This window comes from Centropristis striata, chromosome 14, assembly GCF_030273125.1.
Source record: "Centropristis striata isolate RG_2023a ecotype Rhode Island chromosome 14, C.striata_1.0, whole genome shotgun sequence".
Classification (NCBI taxonomy): domain Eukaryota; kingdom Metazoa; phylum Chordata; class Actinopteri; order Perciformes; family Serranidae; genus Centropristis; species Centropristis striata.
This window is the reverse complement of record NC_081530.1, coordinates 19,999,105-20,021,034: the sequence shown is the minus strand read 5'-3', so window position 1 is coordinate 20,021,034 and position 21,930 is coordinate 19,999,105. Positions and strand designations below refer to the sequence as shown.

The 21,930-nt window shown below is 40.8% G+C and overlaps 1 protein-coding gene across 2 annotated transcripts in view; it reads right to left on the bottom strand.

Annotated features, from left to right (window-relative positions):
- The window catches only part of LOC131984326 (ephrin type-A receptor 7-like), a 179,329-nt gene that overhangs the window by 122,439 nt on the left and 34,960 nt on the right, over nucleotides 1-21,930 (bottom strand). For both annotated transcript variants that reach the window (XM_059349184.1, XM_059349185.1), the window contains exons 2-3: nucleotides 11,965-12,029; nucleotides 7,155-7,827 (exon numbers count right to left, since the gene is read on the bottom strand). In XM_059349184.1, coding sequence (XP_059205167.1) covers nucleotides 7,155-7,827; nucleotides 11,965-12,029 — 738 coding nt within the window. The remainder of the gene's footprint in view (nucleotides 1-7,154; nucleotides 7,828-11,964; nucleotides 12,030-21,930) is intronic.

Here is a 21,930-nt window from a genome sequence, read left to right as displayed (position 1 = left end):
GAGATGGAGAAGGATGGAGGGAGGAGAGGGAGGGGGGGGAGGACCAGATGGGCAGGGGTGGCACCGAGCCAGGGAGAGCCGGTATAAAGTAAAAGGGGTAAAAAAAAAAGAAAAGTGTGATAAAAGAGAGAAGGGGCATGAAAGAGGAGTCAGAAGCTGGAGAGTGAGAGTAGGGGGTGGTAAGTGATAGCGGCTTCGAGAGGCTTTTGTATAAAAGGCCCAAATCAGTCGGAGGGGAGCGAGGAAAGGAAGGTTTAGGAAAATAAAAGTCAAAGAAGAAAATACGAGGTGACGTCTGCCCGAGACAACAAGAGTTGGGGAGGGCTGACGAGGACATGACAAGAAGTGACAAAAGACAGAGGGGACGGCGGGTGGAACAGAGGGAGAGACTTCAGAAACATATGATTGGACACTGGTGCCAGATTTTGAGCACACACGAATGCACACAAACACACACTTTATCTCTCTTCCCCTACACACACACACACACACACACACACACACACACACACATCAGATGATTCTCCAAGCTTCTCCAGCAGATTTCAGCCTGTTAACCTGACTCACCCTGCCTCGCCCCGTCTCACCCTGCCACATGGTGCCCACAGGGGGCAGGGAGAGAGAGGAGTGGAGAGACAGAAAAAGCAAGTTAGGGTGAAAAGAAATGATGACAGAAAAGCAAATATAGGGAGAGAAAGAGGGAACAAATGAAAAGGAGGTGCAGGACTGGAGAAAGAAAGCAAACTAAGAGAGGTTTTAGAGGAAGTTATGAAGCTCCGCTGAGATCAGTGGGATAGAAATTAAGTGCACACTTCTTTGGCAGCGTCGGGAGTGCATGGGGGGTAAATGGGTGAGAGAAATAAAGAAGGGAGAGAGGGGAAAGGGGAGGAGAAGGAAGGCGTGTAGTAAATTACAGAGGGAAGGAGAGCAATAGGAAGGAATAGCAGGGTGGCGAATGCGCCAGGAGCCGGATTGTGGAGCAGCAAACAACGGAGATAATAAGAGAATCTGCTGAAGGCACGAGGCACACTCGGTAATTATATAGAAAGAGCAGGCTGCTTTAATTAGAACAGGATGGAGCTTGTGAGTGTGACAGAAACACAAATACACATACACATGAAACATAGCATTTGCGAGGTGAATCATTACATAATTTATTTTCCCCATGGTCTGTTCCTGCTGGTGGCATTTCATAATGAGATTGGAGAGCATGTGTGCGCTCATCATTGCAAGTACATGTAGTGCAAATTTGTGAATGCACGCCGGGTCACGATGCATAGCAACAACGCTGCATGTGCACATGTAGGTCCTGCTGACGGAGACTTAAAGCGTGATTCTACACCACAGTATATCATGTGCAATGGCTCCGTTTATTTTATTCCCCACTTCTTTTTTTCCATCGCTTCTACACCTTTATTACACAAGAAGAAGCTGACTCGGCACATATGCTAATTTTCAATAACATCCTCCTTCACATTTACACTCCTCTTCACTTTCACAATTAGAAGCTGGTCAAGTGCCACCACAGTCTTCCAGTCCTCTGAGTGACTGGGGATTAAGTGTTTCTCATTCAGTTTAGACGCCAGGCTTTCATTCATCTTTTCTATGGTTTATTTGTAGTAACTCAGTTATAAGAGACAACGCAAGGAGAACTGAGAATAATAGAGTTTTGCGTGCATTTTCTCGTGTCAGCCTTTCCACAATTAAGATTTGTATTGAGTTATTATGCACAAAGCAGCAGGATTATTCCGCTATTCCTTACTAATATAAATACAAAACCTAATTTTATGCAGATTTGTTCACTGTGCGTGTTTTTTTTAATCCAGTGGGACTACAAATATGTGCTTTGTTTTGTTTTTTAAGTAGATAAAATAACAAATATGGCTCGGCATGTGGGGAAACATCCCAGCATGCATCGGGGGAATGGATTTTGGGGCTTTAGTCTCACTTTGGGTGTGTTCCCATGCTTAGCAAAGTTCCTACCGTTCCACATTTCATCTGCTGTTATAACATTAGATAGAAAGGGTGAAATTAGTTTGGTGATGCCTGACAAGTCTGTTGTTGATATTTAAATTCAAATATTTTCTTTGTTAAATTAATTAATTAAGAGGTGCAGAATGCAGAATGCAATGTCGGTATTTGATGACCTGGGAATGAGACTCAACAATCAATGTTTTTTCTCCAAAAATTGCATATTGCACCTTTGCAATTTGCTACACAGTGGTGTAGTGGTTAGCGCTCTCGCCTCACAGCTAGAGGGTCGCCGGTTCGCCTCCCGCCTGCGGCTCTTCTGTGTGGAGTTTGCATGTTCTCCCCGTGTCAGCGTGGGTTCTCACCGGGTACTCCGGCTTCCTCCCACAGTCCAAAGACATGCACTTAGGTTTAATTGGTGACTCTAAATTGCCCGTAGGAGTGAATGAGAGTGTGATTGTCTGTCTCTATGTGTTAGCCCTGCGATAGTCTGGCGTCCTGTCCAGGGTGTACCAATGACAGCTGGGATAGGCTCCAGCCCCCCACGACCCGACTGCGGATAAGCAGTTAATGGTAATGAATGAATATTCCTATGCTTCCTAGCTCACCACATTATATTGAAGCAGTGTAAAAAATGAAATAAAAATAAAAATAAATAAAGAAACAATGAAATAAATAAATATAGCTGTGAAGTTATTTTTAGTTGATTCTATACTACTAATATATTAAAATATAAAAAATTAAATAAAAATAAATACTCATATTTACAGCCTAGAATCTATAGATCTATATATCTATCTATAATCTATGTATAGATTATATATTATAGAAATAATATATAAAACCTGGAAAATTTGCTGCATTTTCTTGTTAAATAAAGTGAACTTTAACAAGTCAGCAAATTCAAAAATGTGCCTGTATCAGCATTAAAACAGCAGAACAGGTTAGAGAAGATACATAACAGCAACAGATGCTATAATCTGCAGTAATCCAGTGTTGCCTGGCGTGACTGTTACATTGCGTGTAGTAATAATCCTCTCTTCTCCTGCACAACACTATCTGCTCACACCATTATCAGTAGCTACTCACTGGCTATTCGATATTATTGACCTGCACTGAGACGCTTAGTGCATTTTGCTCTCACTCAGTTACACAATTAGACCCAGGAGTAAATAAGACGTACTTACAGAACCGGTTTACAAACGCACACAGAAATTAGTTTAATGTTGTGTTTATGTTATGACTGCCTGCTTTGCATTCATTAGATTATGTTTCAGAGCAGTTAGTCATGCATGTCCTGCAGAAACAAGAGTGTGACACAAACCCCCCTACGCATACTATCACACTATCCACCAGGCATACACTGAATGTCTTTTTTTGTCCACACAGAAAATGAAATCAACCCCAATGTGTGTGTGTGTAGTTACACGTACTGCAGCATGCTACGGAACTTGTGTGTCTTTCCTATGTGTGTGTGTGTGTGTGTGTGTGTGTGTGTGAGCAGTCCCAGCGCAATTCCTCAGTTTAGTGGAGCATTACGGCTGATCAATAGCTCTGGTGCAGTGGGAGATGTCGAGGTTGGGGCTGCATATTCATACCATTACGGCTGAACTGAGAAATGAGGCACTACAGGGGAAGTATGTGTGCGTATATGTGTGTGTGTGTGTTTGTGTGTGTATGTGTGTGTGTGGTATGACAGGCCCCGTCACCTAGTAGACCACCGCTAAACTGTACCCAGGGAAGCTCCAGCACCAAAAGGTAGAGCATAAGATCTCTCTCTGGGCTTCCTGTCTTCATCGCTGCCGTCACTGCACTTCACCATCATGTCTGCTTGCTCTTTTGGCAACAAGCCCGGCCTGTCTTTTTCTCCCTTCGCTCCTGCTTTTCCCTCAAAACTTTTTTATTCTCCTGTCACAGTTTCAAAATCACACATCTTCCTCTCCCTCGCCGTCTTCTTTCCAGCGTTTCCTGCCTCATCATTCCTCTGCTCTCAGTGTCTTCTGCTTTGTCTGTTCGTCAGATTTTATTGTCCTCAGCTCGGGATTTTATTGTAGACAAAGCACTGTTGGTAATTACAAAGAGCAGGTCAAGCAACACGTACTTTGTTTGCACACACACCAACTGCCAATATCAGTGGGCAGTGCTTATCTCCAACTGTCAAACACTTACTGTGGAAATTCAGCAACGCAGCCAAAGTTCTGCATGAGTTATAATCAGCATAACTTTTATACTTATACTTTTTCCATTTCCACTGCAAAACCGGTGGTGGAATGTAACTAAGTACATTTACTCAAGTACTGCACTAAGATTGAGGAATGTGTACTTTACTTGAATATTTCCACATATGTAACTTTATACTTCTACTTCACTACATTTTAGAGGCAAATATTGCACATTTTAATCCATTTAGCTGACAGCTTTAGTAAAGTTTGTCAAGATTTAACATGAAAATTAACAGATAAATCTAAAATGATTATGCATTTTTAGTAGCGAGAATTAGTCAAAATGCTGCACAAAATGCATCAATAATAATAATAATAATAATAATAAAATAATATATTTGGAATATATAAAAACAATCTGATTGGGGTCCTTCTGCATAACAAGTCCTTTTATTTTTTATACTTTTATTACATTTTGATGCTGATACTTTTGTACTTTTGGGGTAAGGGATCTGAACATCTGCAGCATGTTGTAAAGAAAAAAATACTAAACTAAATACTAAAAAAATACTAAAATACTAAAATACTTATTTCTTTCTATTTCTTGTTTTTTGCAATTTTTCTTGTTTACTTCTGTCTGTCTGTTCCTTTCCAAGTGCATCGCATGCAGTTCAACTATGGTTAACTTTTTTCTGCAAAGTTGCATCATCAACCAACTATCAGAGCCAATATCGCCTCAATGGTCACTCAGCTGCATCTGTGCATGTGTGACTGTGCCCTAACACAAGGAAGATTCTCCTCTCCACTCTTACAGAAACTGTAGATGGATAAGGACCTGCCCTTAAACACTCCTTTCAATCAGTGTTCTGCTCTTTCACTGATTGGACCAATCATTGGAAAAAACAGCAGAGAAGAATTGTAATTTGACGTATTGTGCCACTTCAATATTCTCTAACAAAGCCAGAGCAGCTATCAAACCAAACAGCTATCATTATTTCATCACATGTAACTATAAACCATCATCAGTGGTGATCTCCATCATAAAAAAGGTCAAAATTGTCGTAATCAATGATTAAGTTTCGAGCACACGAAGAGGATAAAATGAGAAGAAATGAAAAGAACATTAAGAAACAAAAGTTTGTCTCCATGTGATTTATAATTCTCACTGCAGGTTCTTTTATAAATACCAATGCATCTTTTATACATCTTGCCCCTAATCTATATCGCTCTACATCCCTCATTAACTTTCTATCAATCCCCTCTGTCCTCTAACACTGACTGCTGCTGCATTTCACTCTGTCTCTTGCCTCACTTGTTTTTTCTGTCTTGTTTCTACTGTCCTCCATTTCTTTCTTTCTCTAATTAATTACTGTATCGGCATGAGAACTCAACAGGTTCAAAAGTTCTACATTTCTGTTATTTCTTTGTCTGCCTTTATGCAGTTTAATTATTTTACCATTTATTAGCACAATGAGCTCAAGGTGAAAAACATTATCAAGGTCTCGAGTTGGATAAAAAGCCCAGCGGTAAGTTGGTACGGTAAATCACACCCATAAAAACCTCACCATTGGCAAGAGGAAACAAAAAAGAAGAAGGTAATTTCCAATAATAGCGTTCAATTGCAACCATCAGGCAGAGTTCAGCCCTCCTACTAAATTACCCCTCTATTACAATGCGCTCAGTCTGCTGTCCAGTCACTACGACACCCACGATGCATTGCACAACAATGCAAGATGGGGTGTGAAAGCTAACAGCGAGAGTCAGGCGGTCAAACTGCCGCTGCGGCTGTATGAGCAATGGGTTGTGACAAAAGATTCCAGTACTGTCCCTCTGTGTTTACGTCAGAGTGAGACACTCCACGCCACCCACCGGCTCTACACCGGCCGTGTTCAAATGTTAGAGGAGAGGCTGTGGTGTTAAACTCAATAGCGTACAGCCATCTGAGGAAAAGAGTACATTAGTCACCGTGTTCACACTCACACACACACACATCGTTCAGAGGGTTTAGCCTTACGGTTCACACACCACACCTCACATGTCGATGTGTGTGATAACGCTCGGTGTACGTACACATGACAGCAGGTACCATCAGGGATGAATCGAGGCCTCGGCATTGATGTCAGTGTTGAACAAAAGCAGACGTGGATCGAAACAGAGTGAGAAAAGCTTTTCTGTACTTCAATTGTATTTTTTTAACTTTTAAATGACGTCCACGCTGCGTCCTTTTCCTTGTCTCAACACTTGCCAACAGTGCTTTCTTCTTGATTTTTCTGCTTTTGTTCCTTGCTCATATGCAATTATATAACTATTCTTACAGTATCTTAGCAGCTCTCTTCTTACACAAGCGTCTCTTTTCACATGGACAAACCTTTCCTCCGTCTCATCTTGCTTTTGTTCTTTAAATGCTCTCCTCTGCTCTCTACATAAATAGACATCTTCTGCTTTCTGTTCTTTCCTTATCCGTCTGTTTCAAATGCAAAAAGCTTCATCTTATGAAGTAATTCTTGTCTTTACTGATTTTTTTAAAAACAAGGGCTTGTGGATTTTTATAAAAATGAAATTACTACACCACTCACTTCTACAGAATTCTTAAACCAAGTTGAATTGCCCTGGAAACTGATTTATCAAAACGTGGTGAGATATTTTGGAAAAGTTGATGATTAAAATGCAACATTCAGTGCAAAACACAAACTTTAATTTGAAAGCTGTGTGTTTTTGCACTATTGTCACTTTCCGTTTCTTTCTCAAACAAGAGAAATTGTTCACAGTTTTCATGTTTTTCTGGCAAAGAACTGAAAACATCAACAGTACTCTTCAAGTAGTCAAATCACCTCCCCTCCCTCCGTCCCTCCTCCTCCTCCTACCTTCACATCTGCTTTGCAAACATTTCTTTGCCTTGTTGTTTCATTTGTTTTAGTTCTCCTTTCCTCACTCAGCCCCTTTGTTCCTTTTGTTCCCTCTTTGTTTTTTGGCGTCTTTCATCTACCCGTGCATCCCACTGTCTATTTATTTATTTCCTACCTTCACAGCTGCTGTGTCCCTCCTCGTACCCGGCGCTGCAGCTGCACTTCCCAATGGGCACCAACCATTCCCCCTCGGCGCTGCAATGCATCCTGGGAGGGCTGTCAGCGTCAACCTCAGAGTTGTTGACGCAGGTGCCGCGCACCTCAACCAGCGTGGCGAAGGCCGCCTCAGCCACCGTGTCGGGGAACACCGCCAGGTTCTGAACGGTCGCCAGGCAGCGTTTGTAGTACACCCGCACGGCGACGAGGGCCACGCAGGCGCCGACGTCCTGGAACGCCAGGTGGAAGCCCTTGCGGTTGAGGTGGCCGATCTCACGCACCTCCGTGTTCAGCTTCATCTTTCTCTCGCCCAGGTCGCCCTGCGTGAAGCTCTCGTCAGCAGCAATGGTGTCGATCTTGGTGTAGCGGTCCTCTCTGGTCACACCTCCCAGGTCCCTGTCAGTTTCGACGTAGAGGAGGTTGAAGGTCTCCTTGCATGTGCCCGCCACGCCCGGGATGCTGTTGCAGTCACGCAGTGTGAACTGGAGCTCCACGAAAATGCGCTGGCCACCTCGGCGCGCCACCCAGCCGGTCTGCAGCCAGTTGTTCTGCTGCGTGGGCTCCATCACGTTGCACACCTGGTACGTCCGGATAGGCTTGTACTTCTCATCTACACCGCTGATCTCCTCCCACTGTAGAGATGGAGGGGGAGAAAGGAGGAGAGGGAGACAGAAAAAGATGATTAAAAGATGAAAGGGATGACAGGGAGGCAATGGTATAGGTAAAACAACAGAAAAAACAGCGAGGAGTGAAGTAAAAACAGAAAAAGTAAAGAGAGGTGGGCGGGAGGCAACACAGATAATGAAAAAATAAAGTCAAAAGTCAGAGACAGAAAGTACACAGTCATCACAGGTTAATGACATAATCCGATGAGTGGGTGTGTGGGTGTCTGAAAAGAGCACCGGCACTCAGATTCTCTAATAACGTCACAGAGAAAAAGACAAACTGCACAACCTCTGTCATTACATCAGACTTGAGTGGTGTTTCTGAAACTATGGGTCAGACCTTGGTCACTTTTTTTCAGCTGGTTTCTTTTTTCATCTCCGCCGCCTTTTGTCACTTAAAGTAATGGCATTTGAGAGAAATGTTTGTTAAACATTTTCGCCCACACGGTGCTGCCGCATCACTCCCAATAAATATCTCAGAAGAAATAAACAGCAAGATGAATAGAAAATGTGTTTGCTGAAAGAGGTGAGGGAATAATTGATAATTGATATCCATTCATCCATCTGCGGAGAGATGTTGTTGAAAGTAAAATGACTAATGTAGAAATAAAAGCAACCTTCCTTCTGTATAAAACCAGCAGCAAAAATGATTAGGAGGTTGTTTTTTTTTGCTGAAAGGAGGGTAGTCAGATCTTTTTTTGTGTATGTGTGTCACAAATTTCTATCTTATTTCATTCCTTCCTTGCAAGATAAATAAAACAACACATGGCTTTTGTGCATGCCACATATGGCTACATGACAATAACTACCATTGTAGAAACGGCTCTGCCAAAATCTCTACTAGGGGACACATTTCTAACTTTGCATAGTATATATGTGTACATCAACACACGCCTGCTGTATTATTTTAAGTTACTGTGGCAGGATGTTGCATTTTTTGTCTTAGTCTCAAGGAGGTCAAAGGAAAATGTATTAATGATGGAGAGGGCCTTACCTTTTTATGAAATGATTACATAATGTTCAGCTTGCCAACCTCACTCCCTCCACAAATAATTTAAAAGTCTGTCCAATGTGGGCCAACCCGAAAGTCACATTTGAGCATTTTAGGTCTATTGAGAAGTCACATTTAGATTAAATTTACCTTTAGTCATTTAGCAGACGCTTTTATCCAAAGCAACTTACAGAGAAAAGAGAAACAATCAAGGTATAGTGTGATAAGAGCCATTAGTGCAGCAATAAGTGCTAGTGATGATTCTTTAAGGGGTAGAATTGTCATGTGGTGCTAGAAGAGTTGGGTCTTCAGGAGTTTTTTAAAAGTAGAGAGGGGACACCCTGTTCTAGTAGGAACTGGTCGTGCGTTCCACCAATGGGGAACAACAATCACAAAGAATTCACCTTTGGGATGTTTGGATCATTGCAGAGAATAAGCTCAGTGGCAAACACACGTTTTTGATGCTTACACATTTTGTTCAGCAGGATAATCTTCACAAATGAACACCACATTTATGATGTTTGAAGCATCAATGCAGCCAAAGAAAGTTAAAAGCTAAATTTATGCTATAGCGAACTACACCATGGTTGCATGACTTGAACGTCATTCCTGTTATGCTTCAGACGCTATCCGACAAGCTAACCAGCTGTTTTGACAAGCCAGTGAAACCATAGCCTAATAAATTGTTTCTTAACCTAATCTACAATCTACAAGAGTTTGCAACAGCACTGAAAAACATGACTAGAGGCTGCGAGGCGGACTAGTGATAGAGTTCTCCGCCATGTCTGGCGTGATGACGATAATGTCCCTGACAACCACTGTAGTCTCATTAGGTCACTGGTTAGCAACCACCTTTTTAAGGACATGTAAAAGCATACAAATTCACAACATACAGCCATGTATTTACTTTTTCTTCAATTTCATTTTAATGCCTGGTACAACTAAAGGTGCATTTGTTTGGACAAATATAATGATAAAAAACAAAAATAGCTCATAAGAGTTTAATTTAAGAGCTGATATCCAGACATTTTCCATGGTTTTCTTGATAATAATTTTGGTTAATATAAAGAAAAGCATGGAAAATGGCTTAAAATGAACAATAAACTGAACAAAACAAGGGTGGTCTAATCATTTATTCCATGACTGTATGTCATACAACAAAACATGAACTCTCTTCATCTTGTGTTAACCACAGACTTTATTTCAGGCATCTAACCACCAACCCAATTAAAAACCCGTATTGAGTTTAAAATGCTAACTTACTTCCAGGTTTACAAACTCCTGTGGCGCCCTATAGAGGCAGGCATTTTTAATGAGAACATTTACAGTATAAAGTAAGTGAGAAAAACTTGAACCGACATATAATTCGTCCAGTGAAGGAGTGATTAGAGCTCAGTGACAGTATAATAAATACTGAGAATGACTCTAACTTGACAAGAACTAAAGCAAAGCGAGCACTGAATATGGATCTCTCACCGTGTCTGACATACACAAGCATACACTCACACAAAGCAAACCAGACAGTGGAAATAGATTATCTGTGATGGTAATGTGATAAACTGCACTACTGCCAAGGTGACTAAATCAAAGTGGCTGCAGTGTGTTCTCTCTCAGTTCAACTTGGGACGGTAGCTGGGTCACGTAAGTCCATTAATCTCAGCTTTAGCTTTGCATGTGGTCCAACAGCCTCCTCTTGCTGACAGTGACTCACACTAAAAAGAACATACATGTGTACAATGCTGTTTATATAATAGACAGCTTGAGCCAAAGGAGAGGCTAACCTCCAGGTGGGAAGTGGGTGACAAACTGCTTCGGCTGTGGCAGATTCTTTAAAAAGGGGCTCCTGCCTTTGTCTTGCAGTCATAACTTAGCGCTAAGGTTTTTACAAGCCGAGGCGATCGATACGGAGGGGGACCATTTATCTGTGGCAGCATATCTGTGTGGCTGCTCTGGACACTGCAGTATCCTAGCCTGCATAAGCACCATCGATTAATGATAATGATGAGCTCCGGACTGGGAGAGAAGAGGACGCAAGGTGTAAGAAAGTAAAGGAAATGACAAGTAAAAAGAAAGTAGAAACAGCATGAAGGGGAGGAATGAAGAGGGGTTTACAGGTACATCTCAAAAAATGAGAATATCATGAAAAAGTCCAATATTTTTTAATATTTCAGAAAGTGAAACTCATACATTATATAGATTCATTACACAGAGCAAAATTTTTAAGTTTTTCTCGTAATTTTGATGATTCTGGCTTAGAGATAATGAAAACCCAAAGCTCAGTGTCTCAGAAAATTTGAATATTGTGAAAGAGTTCAATATGTGAGTCCACAGTCAGTGGTGGTTTGGGGCCATGTCCTCTGCTGGTGTTGGTCCTCTGTGTTTTCTGAAGTCCACAGTCAACGCAGCCATCTAGCAGGACATTTTAGAGCTCTTCATGCTTCCACAAGCTCTTCGGAGATGCTGATTTCATTTTCCAGCAGGACGTGGCACCTGCCCACACTGGCAAAGGTACCAAAAGCTGGTTCAATGACCATGGTGTTACTGGGCTGGACTGGCCAGCAAACTGGGCTGACCTAAACCCCATAGGAGTCTATGGGCTGTTGTCAAGAGGAAGGTGAGAGACACCAGACGCAGATGACCTGAAGGACGCTATCAAAGCAACATGGTGCCTTAGGCTGATCTCCTCCATTAATTCATGCAAAAGGAGCCCAACCAAGTATTGATGTATAGAAATGAACAAACTTTTCAGAAGCATGACATTTGTGTTTAAAATATCCTTTTTTTAATTGATATTATGTCATTTTCTAATTTTCTGAGACACTGAGTTTTGGGTTTTCATTATCTCTAAGCCAGAATCATCAAAATTATAAGAAAAACAGGCTTGAAATATTTCACTCTGTGTAATGAATCTATATGAGTTTCACTTTCTGAAATAATTGACAAAAAATATTGACCTTTTTCACGATATTCTAATTTTTTAAGATGTACCTGTAGTACTCTGGGCCAGATGATTAACAAGCACCTGTGTTGTGGAGCAGATCGAGTGACCAAGCACATGTACGAACAAATAAACAAACATGCAGACTATGAAAAATGCAAGTCAGCACACTTACTCCATTGGGGGGATAGGACGTCCAGCCCAGCTCCGCCTGAGTCTCTTTAGAATTCAGCAGCACCACTGCAGGAAATAAAGGAGGAAAACAAACAGAAGCATAGAGGTCAATTTAGGAGAGATAACAGAGTCTGTTTGCATTCATTTCATCTTGTCAGGATAGATGAGTTTGTCAAGAGTGCATGTCAACGAGCCATGTTTAAGACTTACTCCCGAAGTAAGAGTGGTCTTAAATTTACAAGCCTAACAATGTAAGTGCATCATGACATGTTACATTTGGAAATGTGAGAGAAAGCCATTAACACTGAGGCAGGCCTGTCAAAATCTCTGGCGAGGGTGAACGTATCTTTTTGATAAGTGCATTAATACCATCTGTTGAGGACTTAAGCCGGACAAAGAGCTTTCCATCATCCGCCGGCTTCAGCGCAGCCACAAAGGTTTCAAAACAAGCCGCGAGACAAAGAGTACTATCAGTTAGCAGAGAAAACACTGTACTTAAAGGTCGGTGTTTTCCTTTCAGCACCATAGACTGAGAGCGGGAGCTGAGGCTGTTTCAGGACCACGGACAGCTACACAAGGACTAAGGCGGTGTGAAGCTCACAGAAACCTCAGGGCATTACTGCTTATGTAGCTTTAGCTGTTCAAACAAAGGACACACAGGGAGGGGAAGTTTCTGGAGAGAAACACAAAGAGTTATTTCTTGTTTATTTTTTTAAGTGGGCTTACCACAATAACCTGGGGAAGAACAGAACTACATTTACTCTATCACTGACTTTAAATACAACTTGTAAGTTCTTTACTTGAGTATTTCTTTTAGGCTACTCATACTGTACGTACTGTACTCTAAATATAGTAAATAGTTATGTCTCAAGGGGAAAAAATACATAATTAGTAGCTTTACTTTTTCATCATTTATGTATATTTTTGATAAAACATTCTCTATCTTACAGTGTACATAACAAACTAACGGCAGATAATTAGTAATCTAACCATATTTTTTTTAATTACAATTATCATTTAGTATACTAATTAGTATTCTAAAGTATACAAATACATAAATAGTATACTAAATAATTAATGTTTTGTTTTTGTTTTGACATTTTTTTAACTATAGTTATAGATTAAAAAACTATTAAAAAAGTCTATACGGTCAGAAAATAATTAATAAATCAAATAAAATTTCAATCACAATCATAAATCCACAAAGCCAAAATTTCTTGTTAAAAAAAATTGAAAAAAAAAAAAAAAGATTATTGGAGAATAAAAAAAGCTGAAATTGTTGATTGCATAGTCAATAAACATGTTAATTGTAACTTAAAAATCTATTAATTATATTTCATTTTTAAGCAAAATGTGAAGGTTTTATGCTTCAGTTTGTCACTTACAGTATAGCCATCTACTGAGTATCTTTAGGGTTTGAAATCTTGGTCAGATAACACATAATTCTCATAATTTTCTGACAAATCAACAAAAAAGAGTGAATACTTTAGGAAATATTCAGCAAATAAATCAATAAAACAGTTGCAGGTATGTAATTGTTTTAATACCTGTACTTGACGACAGGCTCTGACTGCGTCCCCCACTGAAACGTTTCAGTGATTACAGTGAGAGGCATCGACGAGCACTTTAGCACCCGGTTCAAATCAAGGTTGGCATAGCAACGGAGAAACCACAGTTCAGTAGTCCTGACGTCTCTGAGCAGTCAGAGTGAGAATAACTCGGTAATATGCAGCAGGCGTGCATGCGAGCCATCATCGGCACATTTATCTTAATCTATAATGTAATATCAACATCTGTAGCGACATATGGCGCGCTGCATTACCGCCTCAATTTCAAAGGATTTTGCTGACATTAAAGTTACCCATGCTTTAAGCTCGTCTGCTTAAAAAGACCCCCCTCCCCACACGCCCACACACACACACACACACATATTTGCAATGTTCCCAACACCTTCAGCCTTGCAGCAGTACGAGTCTGACAACCAGACAAAACCATTATTTTCAGCCTTTTGAGGAACACCCTGTACAAAGGCTGCTATTTTTCACCCTTGAGAAGTGTTACCTTCACTCTTCACTGTGTTACTTGGCTTTAACTTTTGTTTTCTGCGTGCTTTGACTTTCAGCCATTTAAGGAGCTTTGTAAGGGCTATCAAAAATAACCTGCGTGACACAGTCTGGAGTGGGAAGTAGACTGCTTGACAAGTAACCATTTCTCCTTTTGAAAAGTCTTTGATCTGATACCCACTGCTATGTGACAAATATTTGCCCATATTGACACTAACAACTGGGCACATGGATGTCCTGGTGAGCGAAGAGTAGAAACCTACGCAGTGTGACTCACGCTGTAGGCCTCGCAAAATGTGGCCACTCAGAACCTGTAATCTTACTGACTCATGCTCGACAGGGAGGCTCTGGACTCTGACACCAAGATGTGCTGATGTACCAAAAGGGAAAGAGGTTTTTTGATGTTTCACAGTTTCAGAGTGTGTCGGGACAAACCTGTCGATACATCGGCTAAACTTTTTCAAACAAACCTGCATATTATGTGCAGCAAAAATAACCCAAGAAAACTATTTTCTCAGATGTGTTGTGCTTCATCTTTTTTTTTCTTCTTTCATCCCACGGCCATGACTCCATCCACTCAGGGGAAGAATATTATTACAAGGTTACATAAACACTATTTGAGATTCATAAAAAAAGGCTTGCTCTTCAGTGTCACAGTTTGGATAGCAAAACCCTTAGAGGCCAATGAGAGTGAATAGTTTTTTTCTTTTTTTTTTGCTTGAAAATGAGACGCTTGCGCCTTGGCTTGAGAGTGGGGAAGCCTCGGTGGACCATGAGAGACCCTTTGCTAAACACTTAACTTTATTATTTTTTGGGTTAACACTGTCGGGCGCCCAAAGCATGGTTCTGTGGTTAGCTGATAACATAGAGGCATTTGGAGAAGATTAGAGTGGGAGAGGCCAAGGGTGGTGGAGAGTCACTGAGAAAGGCTGAGGCGGGAGGCGAAGAGAGAAAATAATCAGCAGAGGAGGGTAAAGAGGAGCAAAAAAAAAAAGAGAGCCGACTTGAAAGAAAGAAAGACAAAAAAAAAAGTCGGCAAGAGAGACAAGGGAAAAAAAGAAAAGGAAGAGAGAAAGGAGCACATGAAGTGCAAATAAATGAATACTCCGGGCAATACACAGAGGGATCAGTGTGCCTTAGTGAGCAGTCAGTCAGTCAGAGAGAGACTCAGAGGACAAAGTTGGCACTATGATCACACACTGAACACATAAGTCCTGTAATCACAGCCTAGTTAGACAGCCTAATGGGCCTTTGGGGGCAGCAGGGAGAGAGAAATACAGAGAGAGACAGATAACAGCGAGAGACAGAAAAAGAGAGACAAAAAAAGTTAAGAAAAGGAAACCAAAGCAGGCAAAGCAAGGGTCAGTAAAAGAGGGGAAAAGTTAGAGAAATAACATGTGACAAAGAAATAAAAGCTATCCCTTTCTGCTACCCATGGCTCCGACTAATAGCCGTGACACATTAGCGGCTAAACACCAATTTCAAAAGGTTGTTTCATAAATAATTGCCCATCATTATAGCGACAATGTGGATCTGTGTGCCAATTTTGGGCTGTTTTTGTCCGTTTGCCCTATTTAGGACACACAAGACGAGGCTTATAGACCGATAGATAAAACACAGTCCCAGCAAGACAACAGATGGACCACAAAGAGTAACGGAGCAGAGTCTGCTTTATGACACGGAGAGCTTAAGTACAGAGAGATACCTTGCATAAGAATTGAACATCTAGTTGTGTCTTGATGTCAAATTAAAAATGAAAAGACATGAGAGAGAACCAGAGACGTATCAAAGAGTTTTTATCAGAAAGTCTAAAAGATTAGACTACAGAAAACTTTATTTAAAAGTTGTTAAAAAACTACATGAAAGCACAAAATCTGCCCCAGTAATGAAGAAAAGGTTAACTCAATGTCTGGCTTTAAATTCAAACCTTTTCATGTGAGCAAACTCTTAAGTTCTGGGACACACATTTTTCGATGAGAGCTGTTCAAAAACTTGCACACAACAGCAACACTAAAAGGTGTTTTGCTGTGTTGCTCTTCCACTTTCAAGTGGAAAACTTAATGCGCGTTTTTCTCTCAGAGATGAGACCTTTATGGAGGTTTTCAGGCTGCAGAATGCATTATGGGAAGACTTAAAGTTGCAGATTTTAATATCATGTGTGTTGTTGCTGTGTTTGACTGTGTGACTAAGTGTGTGAGGGTGTCGGAGGTGGAGGATCTTTTTTCTAGTTGCTTTCTTGTTTTGTTTTGCAGTGATGAGTGTATCTTAAGTGTCAGCGTTCATTTCTTCCTCCCTCGCCTCCTCGACGCTTTCATCTTTCTCTGGTTTGTGCGATGTATTAATTGTGTTGTTCAGCCTTATTGATACACAAGGATGAGATACAAAGCGAGCACCGAGGGAAGAAACTGCTGAAGGAGAGACATAAACTACAGCACTCAGCTCAAGTGTTCCAAAGAAAGAGAGGGAGGTTTTGGTGCACCAATAGCGCTCGGGTTGAAAAACATGGAAAAACTTACCTTTGTTAAGTGCAGCCAGCTTTTACACTGCTATTTTTTTCCTGGATAGTAGGTGGACGGCAACAAGAAGACAGAGAGTCCAATTTCAAGGGCTTCAGTGTTAAGAGTTCTCATTCTTTCTGCTCGAATTAAGTGTGTGTGTGCAACTCTTGAACTGAGAGTAAAGGCAGACTTCCAAGGCCAAGTATTTGATCGGAATGGAGAGAAAGAAAAAGTGCAGAGAGAACAAACAGGAATGCAACGCAATGCTCTACATGCCTAATAAACAATGATGTGTATAAATAGTGTAGGACGTTCTGTCACAGACAAAGAAATGTGCCTCTGCTGGAACAGCTCATGAATATACAACAAGAATACTCCTACAAACACAGACGATTTAAATCCCCCCCAGTGAGACGGGCTCATTTCATAATTCGTCTTGGTGATGTTCTATAGCTTCATGGCAAGGATCAGCTGTAATGCTGGCTGTCCTCGCTGCGACCTGCTGGGCCAATGATCACGCAGCCCACACCGCGGCAGAACCCGGGGCTCAGGAAGATCAACCTGCCCGAAGGGAGGGCACCGAGACGGGGATAAATACAGGCCACTGATGCTCCGCTGGGACAACTATTGTCCAGCCATTATCCTTCTTACACAGCAGGAGATCGGAGGAAAAACTGAGACTTCAAACAGGCTGAAGATAAGATGGGAGACGTGAGAAAGGAAATACAAGCTATAACAGAGCTAGAGATTTGACTTGACTCCTTAAAGAGTTGAAAAACGTGAAACCCTCAGATAGCCATACTCCAAGAATATTTGATACTTTAGAAGGACTTGATCGCACCTATGGAACAAACGCTATTATCACAGCTTTATAAAGACCTGATGAACTTGCATAATGACTTGCAGTTTGCTACTAATGTGACATAACTTTTTCCCCCTGAGCAAACTTGACCTGGACTTGCCTCTAGGACTTGATGCTTGACTTTTGACTTGCTGTCACGGGCTACAGACTTGATTTTGACTTGTCTTAATGACTTGAGACATTACTTCGATCTGCCTCGGCAAGCTAAAACACACTATGGCAGCCTTAAGACTTGACCATGTGACTTGAGTCCTGACTAGAACTTCTCTTGTCTAGACTTGTCTATGTGAATAAATCCTCATTATGTCGAAATGACTTAAGACATGACTATGTGACTTGATTCCTGACTAGGACTTGTCTTAATGACTTGAGACTTAACCTGGACTTGTCCATGCCAATGAGTCCAGATTAGGACCTGCCCAAATGTCTTAGGACTTGAATTGAACGTGTCTATGTGATTTGAATCCTGACTGTGACTTGGCAATATGGTTTAGTCCTGATTAGGACTTGTCCAAAGGCCTCAGGACTTGACTTGGACTTTGCTATGTGATTTGAATCCTGATAAGAATTTGTCTTCATGAATTAAGACTTAGAATTGTGTGAATAACCTGAATCTTGTATTAAGACTCTTTGAGTTCTCTTTGGTATTGACTTGGACTTTTCTATGTGATTTGATTCCTGATAAGAACTTGTCCAAATGACTCAGGACTTGTCTATGTTACTTGAGTCCTTACTAGAACTTGTCTTCATGGCTTAAGATTTGGCTGGACTTGTCTGAATAACCGGGGACCTGTCTTGAGACTTTTTGTATGTGTTACTGGCTTGAGACTTGGACCTGTCCCCAAAATACGTAAAACATCTGTGATGTATAGAAATGTATCTGTATATAAAGTAGCTACAGAATAAGTCAATGGCCCTGACAGATGATGGAGTGAATTCTATCCAAAAGCTAAGAGGAGGATTTAGAATAGTTTTTAAATAGTACATAGTGAATGTAAATGAAAAACACAGGTATGTACACCTGTAGCAGTTTGCAGAGGTAGTTTGTTGATCCCCAAGGAGGGAGACCAGTTCTTCACTTTCCCACTGAATTGAAATATTGAAGCAGAAGCACCCTCGAGGTTGGCTGGGATTTACAGTTTGCTGGAGGACACTAGAGCAGGGTGGGAACATGGGACTTGGAGGGGCCTGAATCGAAGCACTTCATATGAAAAATGATCTTCCTGTTTGCTACACCACCCCGCTGCTGAAAGGACGTGGGAGGGAAGATAATATATAGTTGAACAGAAGCAATACAGTAATGCTTCTGCAGGACAGATAAAAAAGGATAAATGGATGGGGATATGAAGTGTCACATAAAAGCACAAACAGGCACATAAAAAGATAAATGCTGTGTATAAACAGACACACACACAAATCAGGAACAAACAAACACACACCACCTTCTGAGACAAATGGTGTCAGGGAACTCTTTGTCCCAGACACACACACACAGACACACACAGACACACACACACACACACACACATACACACACACACACACACACACACACACACACACACAGACACACACACACACACACACACACACACACACACAGAGCCAGCCAGTGGTACCATAATGGCAGTTCTAACAGCCGAGCACATTAACTTCAAACAGGGCTCTCCTTTTAACAGAGTCATTAAACTTTCAACTTCGGTAATGTGACATACTGTAAAGAGACTGGCCAGTCTGCTCTCTAAAACCCGCCATGCAATTACCTACATGATGCATGACAATGGGGTGAACGGTTAAATGCTAACCTGGTACGGCGCATGTGTCTCTTATCTGTGCCATGCACTAAAATAAGCTGCAGAGCAGTAACAAGTATAATAGAGTTTTGTTTTATTAATTGTTAGTCTATAACTTGCTTATTCAATTGGCGACTCGCAGGTCACATCAGGCCCAGAAGCATAAATCTGATAAATGAGAAAATATGTGAACTACATATAAAGTGTTTTGTTTATTCTGTTTATGCACTGTGGTCAGATATATGACAAAATGCTTTTCTTCTTATTTCAAAAGTGAAACAATAAACACTGCTATTCCTTACTACAACCACAAAATCCCAAAAAGTTGGGACAAAAGTTGAGAAATCTAATAGTGAATGTTTTAAAAATCCTTTGCGACCTATATTCTATGTATTATGGTACCACAACATAATATTTAATGATTAAACTGGGAAACAATTTAAGTAAATATATTCAATCAATCAATCAATGAATTTGATGCATTCTGCTCTTCACATTTTTTGAAAAAAATCTGGCTCGTTTTAATTTGTAAATGAATAACCCTTATGTACTATGCAGTCATGGAAAAAAATATTAGACCAACCTTGTTTTCTTCAATTTCTTGTTCATTTTAATGCCTGGTACAACTAAAGGTACATTTGTTTGGACAAATATAATGATACCAACAAAAATAGCTCATTTGAGTTTAATTTAAGAGCTGATATCTAGCCATTTTCCATGGTTTGCTTGATAATGATTTTGGTTATTATCAAACAATGGTCTAATATTTTTTTCCATTACTGAATATGGGAAAGTGGTAAAAATCATCATGAGTTCCCACGGACAAAGGGAAAGTATTCAAATTGTTTGTTTTGTGTCACCAATAGGCAAAAAACAAAAATATTCTATTTATAATGATAGACGCAGAATGAAAAGCAACACATCTTGACATTTAAGTAATTGGAACCAGGATGCAGGAAGATTTATTTTACCATGTGCAGCATTGTACATTCATGCATGTGATGTGTCCATTTCAGTTGATTTTAAAGCGAATAAATGTGCCATTCTTCTCTCTGATGTTGCTTTCCTATGGCTAGTTGTGTTTGCTCCAGTTTGGAAAAAAAGAGATTAAAAAAAACGCGAGGGAATATAATGAAATATGATCCTACGTGCATGTAAGCTCTTTCTGAGCCAGCCAACAAGGTGGGCTGTGATACAGGACTAAGGCTTGGTTTTTGGCTTGTGCATTAGGAGGTGTATACAGTGGGTAGATGATGTGTATAAAAAAAAGGTGCTAATCCTCTCACAGCTTTATATTGGTATGGTTGAATCCTCAAATCCATTTCTTCTTGCAGTAGGAGCGAGTGTACAGATGTGAGAACAGGTGTTCTATGGTCATAATTCCTCCTTTTTACCTTCAAAATGAAGATTTTCCGTGGCTGGCTTCTCGGGGAGACGAAAAAAGGAAGGCTAAGAACTGAAAAGTGCAGCGACGCAGTCAAGGTTCCAACATCAGCAATGAATTTTACCCAAAAAGACGAGCTTGCAAGGCTAAATTTGCATTAAAGCAAAGGGGACAGGTGGACAGGTACAGAAATCACTCCTGTTGTTGTTGAAAGCGATAACCTTCATGGATTCAACACTAGAGGCAAGCAGACTACATAACATGGTACATAATTTCCACGTCCCTCTATGTCCCCACCACATCACTTCTCATCACTTTCCCACCTCATCTTCCTCATCTGATCCTTCTGTAATTCTCGGATTTTCCTCCCTGTTTCCCCTTCTCTCTACCTCTCCTGCAGTGCCGGTTTGAATCTGAATGACCACCTGTTAAGACAAATCGCTTCCAGGGGGAATAAAGCGAGTGTGTGTATGCATGTTTGTGCGTGCTTGAGGGGAATGAAAGAAAAGAGTCATTGAGTGAGTCGGAGAGACGGCAAACGCAAAGTGTGTGTTTAAGGGGGAAAAAAAATGGTCGAGGGGGAAAAGGAAAATTCAGGCAAAGAATGAGGACTGACTGTAAAAAAAAGAACGACAGGTGGAGTCAGGCACCCACGGAAGCAAAAAAGATGCTATTAAAGTGATACCTGCTGCGACGGAATAAATACACACCTGCAGGGCGTTTTTATAACAATATGCTCCCGAGCTTCAAGGCGTAGATATTCCTGCCTTTTTATTTCCCAGATAGACACGGGGAATGGTAGAAAAAAGTCGGGAACTAACAGAAGAAACATGCCGACAGGACGAAAGCAAAAAGACAGAGAAAAGGAGAGAGATAAAGAGACCGGAGGCCAAAGGAACTTATTTTCATTTGTGGGGTCTTGTAAGAGGTTGTAATTGGTTGTCTGGATTGATATATTGAGAGCGGTGGGAGCGCTGTCAGGTCTTATTGTTACGACAGAGTGGCTCCAGGTGCAGACCTGAGAACAGCGCTTTACTGGCAACAAGGCTGAAAGTCAAACTTCTTCTGCAACATAACACAGAAAAGAGTTGACCTATAGGAAGAAATAAAAGAGTTTGAAAGAGATGGGCTGATATATTTGTGGGGTTATATGTGAATTAATATTTTAGAGACAGTATTGCGGTTTTGGTCAGTAGAGGTAGGGCTGGCCGATATATATCAATGTAAAAATATATATTGATATATTTTTAAATGTGATATAGAATTAGACTATACAGCATATATTGATATAGTTCAAATTTGCACTGTGATCCTTGATCCAGGCAAGCTGCTTTATACAGGTGCATCTCAATACATTAGAATATGAT